Source organism: Kryptolebias marmoratus, linkage group LG21, assembly GCF_001649575.2.
Source record: "Kryptolebias marmoratus isolate JLee-2015 linkage group LG21, ASM164957v2, whole genome shotgun sequence".
Taxonomy (NCBI): Eukaryota; Metazoa; Chordata; class Actinopteri; order Cyprinodontiformes; family Rivulidae; genus Kryptolebias; species Kryptolebias marmoratus.
The window spans coordinates 224,707-243,706 of record NC_051450.1 but is presented as its reverse complement, the minus strand read 5'-3'; the positions used below and the strand labels follow the sequence as shown (position 1 = coordinate 243,706).

General features: G+C 37.5%; 1 protein-coding gene across 3 annotated transcripts in view; it reads right to left on the bottom strand.

The window, feature by feature from the left end:
• Nucleotides 1–1,789: 1,789 nt before the first annotated feature.
• wdr37 (WD repeat domain 37) overlaps nt 1,790–19,000 on the bottom strand; it is a 36,180-nt gene continuing 18,969 nt past the window's right edge. For all 3 annotated transcript variants that reach the window (XM_037973171.1, XM_017437842.3, XM_037973172.1), the window contains 7 exons: nt 17,605–17,649; nt 17,385–17,461; nt 17,002–17,236; nt 14,802–14,943; nt 5,458–5,592; nt 4,805–4,919; nt 1,790–4,719 (listed from right to left, as the gene is read on the bottom strand). In XM_037973171.1, the coding sequence (XP_037829099.1) occupies nt 4,588–4,719; nt 4,805–4,919; nt 5,458–5,592; nt 14,802–14,943; nt 17,002–17,236; nt 17,385–17,461; nt 17,605–17,649 (881 nt within the window). In that variant the 3' untranslated portion in view covers nt 1,790–4,587. The remainder of the gene's footprint in view (nt 4,720–4,804; nt 4,920–5,457; nt 5,593–14,801; nt 14,944–17,001; nt 17,237–17,384; nt 17,462–17,604; nt 17,650–19,000) is intronic.

The window sequence follows — 19,000 nt, the reverse complement described above, 5'->3', positions numbered from 1 at the left end:
GGTTGTAACTCTTCAGGAGACAGAGAGACAGAGAGAAAAGAAACACGTCCGCCTTCCACCAGGAGCAGGAAAAAAAAAAACCTACCTACCTACCTACCTCAACAGGGAGCATACTTCCAGCCCAAGTAACTGCTAACTCGGGGTCAGCAAGCTTTTCTGGAAATTCACAGAAAAACCCAGAGCTTCAATGTGTGACCGAACCTGAGACGGCTGCTCTGTTGCCTGCATTCTGGACCTGGATATCAGAGCTCAGACTTCCAGATCATAACACTGCCTCCATGCATTTTATATAGGTATGAAGCACAAAAGACAGCCAAAGGGCAGGACAAGGTATTTGTAAGCTATGCCCTTGAAAGTGAGCCTCAGAAACTCCCTGTGGTCTGTGTGTATCACTATGTGAAAGTAAGCCTCTGTAAGGTCGATTGTTGCAAACCAATTGCCAGGGATGACAAGATTTAGAAGCTGCTTGAGTGTTAACTTTCTAAATTTGTAAGCCCGTACTTGTTTAACACTCTCATTTTCAAGATTGGATGATGTCTGCCCCTTTTTTCAGAACAACTAAATAATGGCTGTACCAACCCTTTTTCATCTCTGAAGCAGGAACCACACATATATAGCTTCTTTCCTTAAGAGTGTGTTTATTTCCTCACTCAGAACATTTGTTGCTTCAGCTCCTACAGTTTATTACGGCACTGAAGCGATGCAGTTTCTGGTGGAACTGTAACCGGTAACTGACCCGTTATGGTTCCACCAGAAACTATGGGTTTGCTATGGGTTACCAGCGGTAAGCACCTCATGTTTTGAGGCCATATATATTATTATTATATTACACTGCACAACAAAAACAAAAAACAAACAAAACAAAAAATGGTAAAAAAGAGAATGAACAAGTAGGTATGGTTGAACCAAAGTCTACACTCAAATTTGAATTAAATACAGATGATTATTTCAAGTTATTAATGCTGTTCAGGTATTTTTACTAAAAAATGTGGCAGTAATGTGTCATGTGTTACTGTGTGTTGGGGGTTTTCTAAGTTACCCAACCTAAACAAAGAACCACACAGAGAGAGAGAGAGAGTAAATTATCTTTTAGGATACTTTTGCAAAAGGAGAAGTCACTCGAGCAATGACCTTTGAGGTCAAACTCCAGCGAGTTCTGAAGTCCTGTAGCAGCAGCATCATCTTTTTATTAGAAACAAGGAATGGGTGGGGGCTGAATCGGTCAGGACCACTTCTGCCACACAGATTAATCACACAAATAGAACTTACAGCATGTTGTGAAACACTCTGTCTGTCAATCCTGCTACAAAGATTATCAGAGGTACAGTGACGTTACTTGGGTGATTGGCTGGCCTACTTAGGTGATTTGCCGACGCCTGTAAGCAGGATAAAATGTAAACATGATACAAATGAACTCAATTATTATCTCTGACATTCGGTGTGACACGTAGGCATGTTTTGCACATAAGCATAAAGGCTGATAACATAAAAACCCGAACACTGTTAAGTATTTGCCCAAAATTATTTGTAGTGGAAGCCTGATGATTTATTATGTCATGAGAATCAAAATCCTAAAATCAAAATATGCTTTACCTAATTTGTACTTTAAGCTAACATGTGAATCCATTTTCAATAACCCCCCACACATCAGTACTCTAGGCTCCAGGTTTGAAGGGGTGTTAGCAGATGAATAAAATGTAAATTTCAAAAGGACACATGCCTCATTGAACTGAATAAAAAGTGTGAGCAGGATTTGTGCTGAATAAGATGAAAGAGATGTGAGACTGGAAAAAGGAGAATCACATCATTTTATTGGAAAATGTCAGAGAGCACAAAGGCATCACAATAAAGTATGCAAAGTAGATCACATAATGAAGTTTGAGGTGAATATAAATTCACTTTATTGAGGCAAAGCTGATCCACCTTTTATATATTAAATATATATTTTTACCCTTAGAGTCTGGCACACAATAATTTAATGTATCAATCCAAAATCATATTTCCTCCAGGATGAAATTCATAAAGCTGAGCGCACGTTGGACTTACGGTTCTATCTGCAGATTAAAATGACACTGATACCAGTGGGCATGAGACTGAGTTCCCTGAATGAAATTGAAGTAAGAATCCTATCTCCACTGTGCTGTGAAGCACAATTAGTTATTTAACAAGCATTTGGGAGAGTGCTCTGATGCTCAGGTGGATAAGAGTCATGCACCGTCTTTAATATAAGGCATTTGAATAAATTTGACATTTTAAGGTTCATGCTACTTTAAAATGCCTCCAAAAGCTAATACTTGCAGAAACAGAAGTGAAGTGTGCAGTTCAAAGAAAACGTTGTGGGTAATTTATGCACAGCTATCTACAGTATTTCTTCACAAGATATACAAGTACACAAAAAAAAATCAAGTTTGTGGGATTTACAGCACTGAAACAAGTTAAACATCTGAGGATCAGAAACTACAGCATGACTTCTTTCAGGAGATTGCACATGTGTAACAAATAGCAGTTTTTTTTAATCCAGATGAATTTAGTTCCAGACAAGCTATGACTGAATAGATTCAGTGTGATTTCACTCATTTTAAACAAAGCAAACAAAGAACAGTTTTTACTTTGAGCACCAGTAACATCGAGGAGCTGGGTTATTGCTTCTGTTTTAAATAAAGATCATTTCTAAAATCTAAAAAACAGGAAAGCGCTGTTCAAAACAAAAAGCACAAAGCAAAGGGTTCACTGCAGAGCTGGAAAAAAAACATCAGTAGGCTGTTAGTGAAGCACAGACACAAACAAGTTTACTTTGAGGTCACACATTACAGCAACACAGGGCTCCGAGTTGGCAATGAAGAATGGCCTACATGTCACTGGCACAGAGGACACACAGCACAGTTTGTGCACATCTAAATTAGCAACAATTTGGAAATAATGCAACCTGATTAGGCTGAACACAACCAAGTCACAGATCCCTGAAGGATTCATGAACTTGAGTGCAGTAGTTTCCCAGTTATTGCTTTGCTCTCGACACTTCCACGCTCTGACAGAGTAATTTACTATATACATATTAAAATATTACAAAAAAACTTAAAAAAAAAAAAAAAAAAAACGATTTGATGTAAACATGGAACACAGCAAGTAACAGAGTATCTGGAAGCTTGAAGGCTGGATGTGAACTGAAAGGGAAGAAAGAAGGGCACAAATCTCAGCCTGGTAAGCTTTCAGGCAACATCTGGGCTGCTGTTTTAAGACAAATAAACAACCCTGCAGCCTTCTCGCTGCACATGTAATATGGCAGGCCTGAATGTGATGTTTCCTTCTACAAGGAGAAATATTCCAAGTAGGACTTTAAAGCACACATGGGCAAAACAAGACCTGAGGGCCATCTTCATCCAAAAACAAAACCACTAGAAATAAATAAATAAAATCCAGGATTTTAGTAACGACTCATAATGAAAGCTAAAACATGATCTTTGCTGCTCTTTTACTCATTTTCAAAAGTGTACAGTGTTGGGCTAAAATAGGCCTAAACATTGTTTTAAGGTGGGATTCGAACAAAAAAAATTTAACATTTTCATTTTTTTTTTATTCAAGAGTGATGTTTAAATTGAATGTTAGTTCACAGGTGTTGCGCTTAATATGTACAGTACAGTATTTTGACCAAACATGCTAAATTTGTCTTCAAAGAAAATAAACAAAATAGCCACCTCTACCTGAAATAATACTCCTAAGAAAGCATTCAACAATCAACAGATGTGCAGTAGATATTAGCTTTGTGTTGTCTTTTTGCAAATGATGTGATGTTGTTTGTAATAGATGCAGTTAAGATACTGTGATCATATTTTAATTCAGTTTGTGACCCTTCAACCCCATTAACTAAGGAGAAATAGCCACCTAGACAATAATGTTGCCCACCTGTGCTTTAAAGAATAAAAACATTTCACATCTTTGCCTAACCCAACCCGTAAAAGGGTGGTTTAAGACACAGAATCTGTTTGCAACACAGGTCACTTATTCAGGCCACAACATCATAAATACATATATTTCACAAACCGACCCCCCCTTTTTAATTGTTCTCTCACAGCTTTACAAGTAATGTTCATAAACCAAGATTATCTACATGCGAGAGCAGACTTTTTAAACAAGCGAATGTGATGTGAACAGCAGCCTCAAAACGTGGCGTCCAGGTAGCCAGCGATAAAACATTTAATCCAACCTTGACACAAATCATGCTAAATAAAAAATAAAAAACAAACATAAGCTCTGTGGCTTCACACCCACCAGCTGAGTCACCCAACAATTACAGAACAGGGACTTTCAGTTCCACAGTACAATACCCAGGGGAATATGATCTCATCGGTGTTAATAGCTGCTTCCTCTACAGTGATACAAACAGTGAGTTAACAATGTCATTCACAGCCTTCAGCTGTGTTTGAAAGCTGTGAAATACATGTTACTCCAAATGTTTACCAGGGAAAACAAGCTGGAGGGTCTAAGGCTGCAGATCACAGCGTTTGTGAGCTTTGAGCTGTAACTACACAAAAAGGGGGGGTGGCGAGGGGACTGGCTCAGTCTCCTGTGAGCGTTCACCCACTCCCGTCATTTCTCCTGCAGCAGGGCAGGGATGTTGATGTTCCAGCCGATGGCCTGCCGGTCGAAACCGCAGGTGAACAGGTTGCACGTCTGGTTTTCTTCGTTCCATGCTGTGCAGCACACCATCCGCCGGTGACCCTGTGCAAACACACGCCGAGATGTTCTGGCTTAGAAAGACTCCGGAGAAGATCGCTTCTTTCTGCTTGTTTAATTCGTTCGTTACCATTCGGTTGCTGCGAGGAAGTCGAGCCAGCCTCACGCCGCTCATGTCAAACAGACGCACTTGTCGATTGTCGTGTGGCAGAGCGATGATCCTCTGGTTGGTAGAGACACTTATCCTGAAAGATTAGAAGGAGTCACACCTTAAAGTGAAGCCAGTTTTTATAAGTTGACCTTTTTGTTGTAGGGCTGCAAATGATGACAAGATTTATAGGAGTTCTACCATTGAATACATTTTTAAGTTATTTTATCTATGAACATGCCATGCATTGCTGTCAACATTGTAGAGTTACTGTTTATGCTTTGAAATGCACTACGCTTCCTGCAGTCCCTTTTCTACACAGCAGACAATGCTGAAGAGAAATAATACCACTATGGTGCAGCAGAAGAAGAGTTTACAGGATGTACACTAAACACACAAACATAACTAGAGTTTAAGCTCATCCAGAGCAGTACAGTTGATGATATGATGGCCTAACCTTAAATAGAATAAACCATCTTCACTGGCAATATTCAATGTAGAGTCAGATTGTATTGCTTTAAGAGCAATCCAAATTCATTCACATTACTGACTGAATACACTAATTTACTGATTTAAACAGTGATTTGGGAGTTACCAAGTTACACATCCACGGCCCGGCAGCTGCTTTCACTCACCTGTTCACAGCCGAGTCAGTGCGGATGGTTGTTATAGGCGACCTCATGTTCTTCAGGTCCCACACCTTGACTGTGCGATCGTCGCTTCCTGAGACCACGTTGTCTCCCACCGTAAACACAGCAGACGTCACTGTACTGAAAACAAACGGGACACAGACGCAGTCTAGACTGTGCAGTCAAAGGCTGCACAGTCTAAGCATGACAGTTTTCCCAGCTCATGTGAAGTGTAAAGAAGAACATGGGCTGATACTCTGACAGTACAATAATATGTTGTAGATAACAATTTCTACATTTCCAAAGGAAAGGAGAAAAGGTGTAGTGAGAAAAATGACACAGATGTCACAGTGATATGTCAATTCACCTGAAACCCCAGAGGGTGTATCAGGTATAACATCGGAAAGATGATGCTCTGTCTTTCCTGATTTTAAAACAGAACAAGGTATCATCCTTACACTTGAAGAAAGACATTATGGCACGATCTCACTCGCTCTCAGGTCTTGTAACATATGTGTAGCTGTCAGGAGAATGTGACAGGTTTAAAAATGACATGAAAGCATTTGCACCATCACATGTTTAAACTATTGAGATGCCATGAAGGTTGATTTCTGTTTTGATTTTGTTTTAATGACTCGCAAGATTTACAGCTCGTCTCAAAGGCTCATTCATTAGCTTCAAAAAGGCTGTACTACATTCAGATTGGATGGGTGGAGTGTTTGTTTTTACATTGTCAACTGCACGACACTGTGGTTACGCTTCAGTCTGACCTTCACTCTTCGAACAATGTGCCCACCTTTAGTCCCTCTACAAAAGGTTTTTACTTGAAGCATTTTAACCTGTTCCTGTTCTCTGGGAAAGCCAGAGCAGAAATGTGTTCATTTTTGTTTGTTTGCCCTCTTGTTTAGATCGTAGCTAGGTTAGCAAACACAAAAAGAGTAATGCTAATTTCAGAAACTTTCATGGAGTGGTGAAGTGCATGTTAAAGGTGTGTCCATTCTGCAAAACTTTAAAAACCTGGCATGCGGGATGTAGTGACATCTAGTGGCTCAAACTGTAAACTGCAACCTAGTAAATTGAATTAAATTGAATTAAATTATTTTTTCATTTCATTAAAACAAACAAACAAACAAACAAAAAAAAAAAAATATATATATATATATATATATATATATATACAATAAACAACAACAAAATATAGATATATAAATCAATAATAAAATGAAAGGCAGCAGAAAGAAAAAAAAATCTTATAACATCTGCTCCTTTTTTCTTTTTCAATTTAGTAATTGAAACAATAATAACCTACCAAAAAATTAAATACAAACTGTTTTAAATCCGTCTTGAATAACAATTCATGTAGGAACACATTAAAGTAGTTCATGTTTCCTTAATAATACAGCTTTTATCATTCTTTTAAATACACACATTGATCTGGCATTTTTGATATTACTTTCCATATTATCCCATAATTTAATTCCTTGTATTGAAGTACGCCATTCAAAGTTTAGGTTTAACAAATATGTCAGTCCCTTTAAGATTATAGGCACTTTCTCTTTACAAAATTTAGTTGGATGTTTAAAGGTAATATGCCCTCGTGAGCCTTTTACATAACAAGTGTAGCCCTGTGGTAGATATGGGGCTATTGTCACATTCAGTGGGACTTTAAGGGTTAAAGTAAATCCTAAATTGGTAATTGTCGCTGAAGTATATGAAAAGTAAATGATTATTTGCTTTTACATAAAACCAAAGTTTTCATATTTCTTAACACACTGAGATAAGTGACTGATATGTATGTATGTGTTGCTATCTAACACTGTAAAGTAAGTTTACTTGTAGTGGTGGGGAAATATGTTTTGTTTTGGTCAGTGACAATATTTGACTAAAATGGGTTAAACTAAAAGGGTGTTTTACGTCTGATGTAAGTTCCTTCATGGATTTCGCTGTTTCATTGGTCAGTTAAGGTAGTCAGATCTGTAACTGATGGTATTGGTGAAAAGTCCGTGAGGGGGCGGGGCTGCTGTCTTCGCGCGGGCGGGAGAGAGAGAAAGAAAAAAGAAAAGGAAATAAGAAAAAAAGAAAACGGTGGCAGGACGAGCCGAAGCTCGACGCGGAAAAAGAAAAGGAAAAAGACGTGCACAAAATAAGGAGGTTGAGACGGGTTGCATTGACTGAAAAGTTCGGAAGCTTCTCAGCTGAAGCGGAGTGACCGAAACCCGAAGGGCGGAGGACGAGCGAGCGACCCGAGGAGTCATCGCGTGCTGAAGCTAGGCTAGCGGGCAAATTGCAACGCTCTCAATGTTTTTTGGGGATTCGTGAGCTTGCAACGCTCTCAATGTTTTTGGGATCCGTGACATTGCAACGCTCTCAATGTTTTGGGATCTGTGAAATTGCAACGCTCTCAATGTTTTGGGGTGCGTGAGATTTCAACGCTCCCAAGGGTTTGAACAGGCCTGCAACAGTATTTTTTTTGCCGGGGTCTTGTGAGTACTAAACCTGACTGTAGGTGTGTGTGTGTGTGTGTGCGTACATGAGGGCTCTCGGCATGTTAAATGTGTTATGTGATTTGAAGAAAACCTTTCTCCTAATGTTCTTTAGTTAAATGTGAGGTACAATTAAAAGCAAAACAAGAAAAAGAAACAAGAACTGATTGTTAGCTTTTACACAAAAGGAAAAAAAAAAAGGACCATTTGATATAATTTAGTAATATCACTTGGATATTTTCCTTGTTTATTGTTGTGCTATTTTGGGGGAAAATAATTTGTTATGTTTATTATCTTTGTTCGCCAGTTGTTTAGTTTAAGAGTGTGAAGTTGGTTATTGAATCCAATAAATATCGGCCGAATCAATTGCCGAAAAAGTTAATATTTCTGGGTCTCATTTAGGACAAAAGAGTATTTCTGCCTGTTCATTCGGAATTATCCACTATCTAGGTTAACCTATCTGGTATCTACCTTCTATAACGAACCCAAGCACCCCTACACTGAGATTTCCAACTAAGAGTGGTTGTACGGGTGCTACACAAGTAAAATGTTATAATCAACCAAATCATGGAATTTTATTATTTTCAACTGAAGAAATAATGTATTTGTTGGGTGTCTATAATGTTTCATAGTAATTATCCTTATAGCTATTTTCTGTAAAACAAAAATAGGACTTATAATTGTTTTACATGCCTTTCCCCATACTGCAGTACAATAGACTAAACGTGGAACAATTATTGTATTATACAATATATACAGTGTTTTATCATCAAAAAACTCTCTTACTTTATACAATATTGCAATAGATTTAGCTATTTTTGCCCTCAAAAAAGTTACATGAGATTTTCATGTCAGCTTTTTGTCAATACAGACACCCAAAAATTTCACCTCACTGACTTAACAAATCTCAACATAATAATAATAATAATAATAATAATAATAATATCAATAGTTCTCTTTCCATTACTGAATATCATATAATTTGTTTTATCTAAATTTAAGGATAACTTATTAAGTTGCAACCAAGTTTGTATTTTCCTAAATTCAGTCTGAATTGTCTCCATCATCTTTTCAATGTCTTTTCCCAAACAAAAAAAGGTGGTATCATCTGCAAATAAAACACATTTTAAAAGCCCTGAGACATTTACCAAGTCATTTACATATAACATAAATAACTTTGGTCCAAGTACAGAACCCTGAGGTACTCCACATGTGATATTACAGAATTCAGATTTTACGTCATTTAATTGCACAAACTATTTCCTATTTTTTAAATAACTAGATACCCATTGTAGTGCTGGTCCTCTAACACCATATTTTTTTAACTTTCCAAGGACAACAGTGTGGTTAATAGTATCAAATGCCTTTTTTAAATCAACATAAATGCTAGCACAGAATTGTTTTTGATCAATGGCTGTTGTTATTTGTTCTATAAAAATCCACGAGAGTCATTGATGTTGAATTATTTGCTCTGAACCCATACTGACTGCTACTTAAAATACACTGACTTATCTCAATAACAATGACGGCAAAAAATAAAAGACAAAATTAATAAATACTATGATTATTATAGTCATATGGGTTGTATTTCTTTAGTTTATTTTCTTTTTTGGGGGGGGTTCATAGTTTATATTTTCTAGCAATTTCTGAATCAGGGATTATGTTCCCTGAAAATCTTTCTTCAATAACATTTATTTAGCTATTAATCCATCTATGCATCCGTCCATTCATCCTGTGTCTGCTGTCGTTTAGAGATGTTCACCACTACAGCAATGGAGCTCAAGTGTTGCAATTCAAATACTATGTTTCAGTTCATTTGATAGTTCATTTGCTGTATTTTACTCTGTTCTTCTGCAGCTGCAACACAATTCTCCACAAAAAAGTTTAAAGTCTGGTCTAAACATTTATTACCTACATTTTTCATATTTTCAGTGTTACTGTATGCCACTTTCTTCTTTTGTTCCTGCTTGCTCATGAAGTTTCAAAAAAAAAAAAAACTAGATGGGGTTGATTAAAGTACATGGTTAGATAGTGTTCCTTCACACACAGACAGCTCTGCCTTGGGTGCTACATCTAGCCTTTCCAGCTAAAAAGGACCTCCCTCCTAATTCAAATTGACATGGCATTAAGGGCTAATTAGCGGACCAAACTTGTTCCCATTAAGGCGTTCGCGGCTGAAGGAAACTGCTGTGTGGGTACAGGCACCTTCTGACTTTGCTGGGTACAGCCCACCTGGGAATACAACAGGAGCAGAGAGAGAGTCAGAGACAGGGGGGAGGTGGGGGACGATAGGAGGGGAGCTGGATGGGAGGTGTGCGTGGAGCATAATCAGACAAGGTAATTGATTAAAAGGTTGATTAAGGTTAAAGGGTTTTTAGAAAGAGTGTGAGGAGGAATGAAGGGTAGGTTCAGTGGTACTTCATGCTCTGCTTGTCTCTGACAGCCAAGGTCAAGACTTGTTCAGAGTGAAGACTGGAAAGGCTGGAATGAAAAACAAAAATTTAAATGTCTCTCCAGTCAGAAAAGTTGAAGTAACTCAAATTGTTTTTCTATATTTTGATCCAGATGGGTTCCTTATTTGCTAATGGTGGGAAAACAGGACATCTGACCTCAGTTTACACTCAGTTTTCATATGTTTGCTTTACATTTATTAGAGAAGTCATTCAAAACTACATAAAACCAGTAGCTTTAGCATTAATGACAAAAAAGGAGAGATTTATCTGATCAACAGATCTCAACATTTCCACCTTTACTGGAAGTCTGTAAGGACAAAGTTTTAGAGTCATTGAGACAAATAAAAATGCTTTTTCAAGAATAAAATAAAGTTTTTTTTTATTTTCGATTTGTTGTGGGTTCTTTTTTAAATTATTTCTCTTCTCTGGTAAAACTCATTTTGCATACTAAAACATGAGGAATTTAGAAAAGGTTTTTATAAGTTGTGTAAAGCTTCAGACAAGAAGTTACAGAACAAACACTCATTAGCACGTTGTGTTTAAAGAAATATCTTCTTTTCTGAGGTATAAAGTCATTAGTTCATTTACATAAAACATACGGCTATATTTATCGTCTTGACACCAGTACTAGTTTTTATTTACTTTGCAATCTCAAAATAACTTCATTTTTTTAAATTCTGACTTTATTCTTGTTACTGGTAAATAAAACAACAACATAAGTAATAAACAGTGTTCATTGTTAAAAATATTTTGTAAAATTCCAAAATCTTCATTAAGAGAAATTCATATACCTAACTTAGCAAAACTTCTTTTGTTTCCCCTTCAAAGGGACAATACTTTTTTTGTTGGTGTCTTTGTAACTTCAAGCACTTTGTAGCTGTGTAAAAAATTACAGTTTGGCAAAAAACATAGCATTTTTAACAAATAGGAAGAGCTATGACCTAAGACTCAGTGTATTTTGTAAAGTGTTGTTAAGTCAAGTACACCAGTCAAGTGGAGGATTAAACAAGATGTGGCAAGCATGTAAATATACTATTATTGTCAGATACTATTTACAGCATATCAACAGTATCTGAGAGTCCTATCCTTATGGAGTAAACAAAAAATCCAGTAAATACCTGACAGGACTTGAGAGATGTGTCATCCTTCATATAATCATTTACGCTACGTCAAGTTTTCAGGTCATAGCTCTTTTGGAATCACTTGCTGGTGCTAAAATGCTTCAAATAACAGTTAAAGTAGTGTTTCTTAAATTAATACATATTGTCTGCTGCCTTGCAAGGTTTTAAACAATCATGCAATCATTTAGCACTCACAGTATGTGACAGGGATGACTCTCAGCTACTCCATACCTGATGTTAGCTCAATATCTGTGAAATTGACTGAGTTATAGCCAGGTTTATACTTGCTAAAGCTAATTAGCTGTGGTGGCCATCTTGAATTGGGTTCATTCCAAAGGTTAATCAGTTGTAGATGTCCATCCAATAATTACTTTCTGTAAGTTTCATTAAAATCCATCCTGTGGTTCATAAGATATTTTACTAATGGACAGACAAACATTCATGATTACATGCACAGATTTACACAATTGTCTGGCTTTCATAACGTTGGCCAAGAACTAATATGTTTACAAAATGAGTAGGAAAATGTATGAAAGAAAGAAACGCAACAATATTGATATAAAATATTAAAAAAAGAATTAATAACTGAATATTTTGCTTTAAATACTCAGCTCTGCAAGTAAATGATAAAACTGGTTGTACACTGAGCTGCTGACTGAAAATGAACCTTGACTATGCTGTAATAATGTATGGTAATAATCTCTATTATTTGAAGTAAATATGTTTTTTTGTTTATACAAATGTATAATTTACCTTTGAGTTAACTTTACATTTTCAGATTTGATGTTTAGATATTTAAGCACATAAAAAATATATATTTATATATAATTTACTCACCAAGTGTTAAAGTCTAAAGCCTAAAAGGTAAAAAGTAAATGAAATAGCTCAGGTATAGGGGACTTAGTGGTTTTGGAGCTGTGTGTTAATTTTGCTGTGCTGAAGTAAATCTGACAGTCTCTGAGAGCCTGATAAGTGCTGGTGTATTCCTCCAGAGACAAGATGTCAAATCTGCATGTGGTGCATCTCACACACATCCCTAGACACTCACATTTCTCTCAAGTGCAATCAAAATGTCTGAGGAAGCCGTCGATGGCAGCAGAGACAAACGTGACATGGCATCCCGTTTGTAGAACAAGTCCGCTGTCATCTCTGATTTGCTCTTGGCCGTTTTGTTAGCTCACGCTCGGTTGTCATTACACTGCAATTATGGCGGGGAGGTGGGACAGAGGATGTGTGTGCGTTTCACTTTTAGCTGCTGAGCTTCACTGTCAGGGAGTGTTGGCTGTAATTGTTGCTGAAGACAATGCAAATAAGAGCCCCCCCCCCCAACTCCTAGCCTAAATTTAAACTCCCAGACTAAATTTACTTTAAATTTAGTCATTTAAATTTAAAGTAAATTGGAGTCACACTGATTGTGACTCCAATTCCAAACGTGAATGTGAGCTGGGTTTTATAATATTCTAAAACAAACAAACAAAATAAAAACAAACAACCTACACACACATCTTTAGATGTCAATATTGACCTGTGGAAACAATTCTTAGACCAAATAAGCAGTTAACGAATTAAAACAATAATTAATTCCTCATTCAAAAATAAAACTAAAGCAGTCAGGTGTCTTGAACCAAAAATACACACACAAAAAAGAAAAAAAAACAACACAAAGGGCGATTTAAAGAAATTAAATAATGGCATCAAACAAACAAAAGGATAAACAGTGAAACGTATCTGCAGATCTGCCTCATTTTGTTTAAAATAATAATATGAAGCACTGCTCATAAATATTTTGTAGAAATCTCAGTCTCACAAGCTACTTTTAATGGAAGCTGAGAACAACCGCACTTGCTTTTAATTGTTTATACCAGCTTCTGATTTTGAAAGAAACTGTAATTATTACAAGAAGATGAGCGTTTCTACGTCAAAATAATTAAATAAATTGACCTGTTGAGTGAAGAAATTTTATCTCGAGATAATAGCATAATTAAAATGTTACCACAAAAACAACAATACCAGACAAATCTTGAGATAATGTCATTAAAATAAGTTTCTAAGCATGTCCTCTATCAGCTTCCATAGCTTTCATGTCTCATAAACATGTGATTTATTTTTACATCAATAAATGACAAAAACTTGAAAAAATTTAATATTTACAGTATATTCTTGTCTTAATTATTTGAAGACCTAGATAAAAATTACTGCAAATAATAAAATGTTTTTTTTGTCCTGACATATAAAACATGAAACTTGAACAGAGGTTTACTGTTGTTCTACCACGACTGTACGGTTAAAGCCATCAACTTCAGGTTCAAACTTCACATTGCACGTATCTGCACAACTTTTACTTGATAAAACTGCACATTAACGTTTTCTCTGACAATGAGAAAAGCCTGGGTGAAATCTAAAATTGCCTTGAGGTCCGTGTAGGATCGTTGTTTCGAATGCAAGAGGGAAGAGGCCACAAGGGAAGAGGCTTTAGGGTGGAGGAAAGGAAGGGGAAAGGAAAGGGGGGGCTGTTAGCTGTGAAACACTGGTGCCTAATCTCATTACACCAATTGTCTATAGAAGAGAATTAAAGTGGATCTGCAGGAATTATTTATGTTGTGATTGTACGTAATGAGCTCTACGTAATCCTCCGCTTGCAATCAAAGGCTGCCAGAGAGCAGCAGCCAGTAAACACATGTAGGCACCCCCACCCACCACACACACACACACACACACACACACACACACACGCTGTTCCTCTTACAACATTTAAAGAGCGCTGCCATTGAAAGCCACAGACGAGTCTGACAGCCATTGCTTTGAAATGAGCGGCTGCAATTGAGTGTTAACAGCGAGCAAAGTGCCAAATTACACAGAGTGGGGGGATTAATGCAGAACCGGACAGATAAATGAACAGCAGAGCGACAGAGAAGGAGAGGCAGGAGGGAGGCAGCGATAGGAGGAAGAGAAGCAGACTGTCGGAGTGAGGAGAGGCGCTCGGAAATGAATGAGAGGCGAGTGGGGGGATTTGGCTTAGAGCAAAAGGGGCTGTAGATTAACGGTAAAGAAAAATGCAAGGAAGTGTTGCAGGGAATTACAGAAAAGGGAAATGCTACAGCACCCCCCTGAGGACAAAATAAACGTTGCACTAACGACTCATACAGAGCAGTGACGTAACTGATAGACAGTCTGTACCTTTCACCCATTCAGACTTTAACATGTGGAGGAATCAAAGCACCACCTCAAATGTGATGAACAGCAGCTTGAATACTATAGAAAGAGCCAAGACAGGAGAGGTGTGTATGACTTACTCCGTGTGTCCCTGGAAGACATTGACAGAGTGGATGGATGGGTCTCTGAAGTCCCACAGTCTAAAGGTAGTGTCTCTGGATGAGGTGACCACCAGGCGCTGGGTGGGGTGGGTACAGCAGTGGGTCAGCTCCTGGTCATGGCCTGCACACACACAGGATTCAATTAGTTTTAAGTGGATTTACATATAAATGTGATTGAAAAAAAATTAACAATGTGTTTAGTCTTTTTTTTTTCAAGGTAGCACGATGATGACAGCAATTCCAAAGATTTTTTGAAATCTTCTTAATGGAATAGTTCAGTCATTTGAAAATTGTCATTTTTTGCCAAAATACAACAATTTTAAATGTCCAGGACCTGCTGGAAGAACACCAACCAAAGTGTTTAATGTAATCAGGCATCTGTAGGATGCACTGAGACAAGTCTGATCCACAGAGACCCAAACTTTTTACCTTCACAGCTCAGAGTCCAACCGGACAGTGTCAGAAACTCAAGAACCTACAGTTTCTCTGGTCCAAGCCTGACCTCACAGCTCAGAGTTGCTTCAACAGAACAAAGGCGATTTCTGCAACATGAGGGAGGTAATAGTGGTGCATAATGAACACCTAATTTATTCAGAAGTGAGCAGAAAATTCATTTCAGAAGATCTGTGAAGATCAGCTTTTTTTTTTGTTAAATCCAAGACAATTCCATGAAATTCATTTTAACATGAACAGCTCATAGTAAGGAATTCAGGGAACTTAACTTTTGTTGGGAAGTGACTAGCTAATTTAAATTAAAACCAACGATGACTGGTGGTGGTGGTTGGACACTCCTCACAATTTAATGAAGAAAAACAAAGTGAGAAGGAAAATGTGCCATGAAATTTAGGATATTTTGCATGTATTTATTATTTTTAAATCAACCCCCAAACAGTTGAGATAATAAAAAAATCAGCCATTTGATAAACTTTGTAATGTTTGGATTTACCAATTGACTGTGAGGGGTAAACCAAGTCCTCCTAAGATTTCACCTGCCTCAAAGCTTATTTATAATGAACTTCCTCACTCTCAAGGCTATTTATGTCCCACTAGTTCTTCACTGAATGGTAATAAAGAGAAAATAAAATAATATTCTGTATTTTAAAAAACATTGCTGCTTGTGATCTCTGCTCCTTGTGTGTTAATGGGTCAAACACATTAAATTTCCTAACTATTTGCCTTTTAATTAGTTTGTTTGAAGTTCTCTAATTTCTAATTTTGAATTCTTTTTAACATTTGATTTTTTTGTTTTTCATATGCTCATATATGGTCCTTCTTTTAATGATCCTGCACAGTGACTCAGGCAAAACAACAAACAAAACTTTTCATTTAAAAACATAAAAATGAGAAACGTTATTTTAGCTATCATGAATATAAAAGAGTACTAGGCAAACAGCATCTGTGTGCAACAACATAAAATGAAAATAAATCAAACTGACAGAACTAGAGTTAAAAATAAATGTAGCATAAAAAAAATGTCTTGCTGCTACTCAGCTTTTGTGCATAAAATAAAATGTTACAATAAAGAATGCTGTGTATAAACTCCTAATGCTGAAATACATGTGATTAATGGGAGAATTCGTACTTTCTTTCAAAAACTTATCTCATAACATCAGGATTAACAGCCGTGCAGCGTTCCAGTTGTTATTATTTTATTATCTATTATCTGCATCAAAGGCTGCTTAGATCAATTCTGACAAACTCATAACTACTTTGTCACTGATGTTTGCCTTGTATTTTATAAGACCACAAACAGGAAGTAGTTTTCATAACACTGATACTCCTGTTTTCAATTGTGCAATCCTACCACAAAAATAAATCAATTTATGATTAAAATGAAAATAAATGTCACACTTTAGACAGAACAAGCTCTAAGAGATGCTGCCCTGAGAGTTTAATTCGTTTTCAAGGTTTATAACAAACCAGGAGAAGTGGTTGATGGCTGTAACATATTATTAGCTTTCAGATATGCGGCCTGAATCAATACTCGCCTGGATTATGTTTAACAATTTGTGGCTCAACAGAGCTTCTTTTGTTTTTCATTTGATGCCAAAACTCAAAAGTGAGAACTGATCTATAAACTAACAGTAATGGGTCACCTCTTCACTGAATGCGCCTGTTGAATATAAGCGACCTGAACAGAAGACTGTTTGTCACACCATCTATCAGCCAGTTTGCGTACCAGTTAGTGTGTGAACCAGTTCAGACGTCTCCACTTCATACAGGTTAGCAGCACGATCCCAGGAGGCTGTCACCACTTGTCGGCCTCCCACCAACCAATCAGCAGCAATCACAACACCCTGGTGACTCTTCAGTATTGCCGTGGCGAATCGGACTGTTGGGACCTCAGAGGGGCCGTCGCCATCTGCCTCGCCCTCCTCCCTGTCCGACAAGTCCTGGTCCTCATCACAAAAAGCCTGCAGAAAGACCCAGTATGTCAGAACAGAAGAAGCTCTCAGCTCAGCTCTTAATTGGAAGAATCATTTGTTAGAAAAAGCAAAGGACTCATTTGGGGAATGTAAGAAATCTTTTTAGCTCTTGTAGAAATCCTAATAAGGTACTCACACTGACATCTGGTGGTGGCTGGGGGGCTGGAAGCTGCACCATGTAGCGCCAGATGTGAGCCGTCTGGTCGCCGGAGGCTGCGGGAAAACATGTGGAAGTACACATCAAGACACACACACAGACTGCTGGAGACAACAGCTGCAACAGAGAAAGTCTGAAAAAAAATTAAACCTGTTGACACATTTGCTAGAGTAAATATAAACAACTCAAACATCCATACCTGTGAGAGCCATCTGCTCGGTGGGGTGAAATTTGATGGAGTTGACTGCAGCAAGGAAAAACAACAAGTTTCGTAAAACAGTGCTATCCAATAAGGGGTGTGAGCAAATGTTCAATCTAATTATGGCTCGTCGAAGGAGTCAAAACCAATTCAAGATGGCTGCAAAAATGGCTAAAACGGTTTTCCAAACACTGGATTAAGATTTGGTGTGGTAATAGCTGAGCATCATCCGAAACATACTCTGAGCATGACACTTTGCGTGACATCTTTGTTTAAAATTTTGGAATTAAGTGTTGCCGTCAATCCTATTTGTTAGAAAAATATTTAGTGAACTTCTGGACGGATTTTATCAAAACTTAATCAGTTTTAGTCTCTAAAACTGATTAAATTTTGGAGTCAGTCTAATTCAAGATGGCCACTATAACTAATCTATCTTAGTCATCACAAAAGTGGATGAAGTTAAATTAAAATTTCTGTAAATTTAACTACATGTGATGTGGTAGTAGCTGAGAGTCAACATATCATATTTTCTGGACTATAAGGCGCACTTAAAAGCCTTCAATTATCTCAAAAAATTACAGTGCGCCTTATAATCCGGAGTGCCTTATATATGTAAGAAGTCATAATGTTTTAGTACGACTTTGGTAAACTACAAAGCTGCACCATTTGCAGCATTAAGGCTCAATTATAGTCGCGCAGGGCTCCACGCAAAGCACGCGGACATGAGCAAGCAGTGGCAGCGTTTTTACTTGACGATTATGTCTGTACAGTATCCTTCTGTGAGTTTTGAACCCTTTGATTATCTTTGTGATCTCTTACAGAGGGATCATATAAATGCTGAACCAGCTCTGCTAGAGCACCGAAATTGTCCATTTTTAATGGAGAGCGGTGCGAGCGGTCTGCGCAAAGTTACAAAACATGGAAAGTGCACGACGATGCGCCTTCAAGTCCGGTGCCTTTTATATATGACAAAAATTTGAAAATTAGTCAATTAGTTGACAGTGCGTCTTATAATCCAGTGTGCCATATAGTGCGGAAAATACGGTAAATTCAGAGTGCAAACAGATTGTGCGAGATCTTGCAATATGACATAACAACATTTATAAAGTTTGACCAAAAGAGTTCTCCCTTCATTTTTTCTTTTCATAAGAAGAGTCTAAAGGTGTTCGGCAATATGTATTCCTTCAAGGAATGCTGGGCTTTTGTTAGAAATAAAGATAAAGAAAAAAGGTTTTTTACAATTATTAAGCAGAGCCTGGGGACTTTGGGTCGGACTCTCCAATCTCCGGTGCTGAGGTCACCGAGGTGGTTAAAAAGCTCCTCGGTGGCAGGGCTCCAGGGGTGGATGAGATTCGTCCGGAGTTCCTTAAGGCTCTGGATGTTGTAGGGTTGTGTT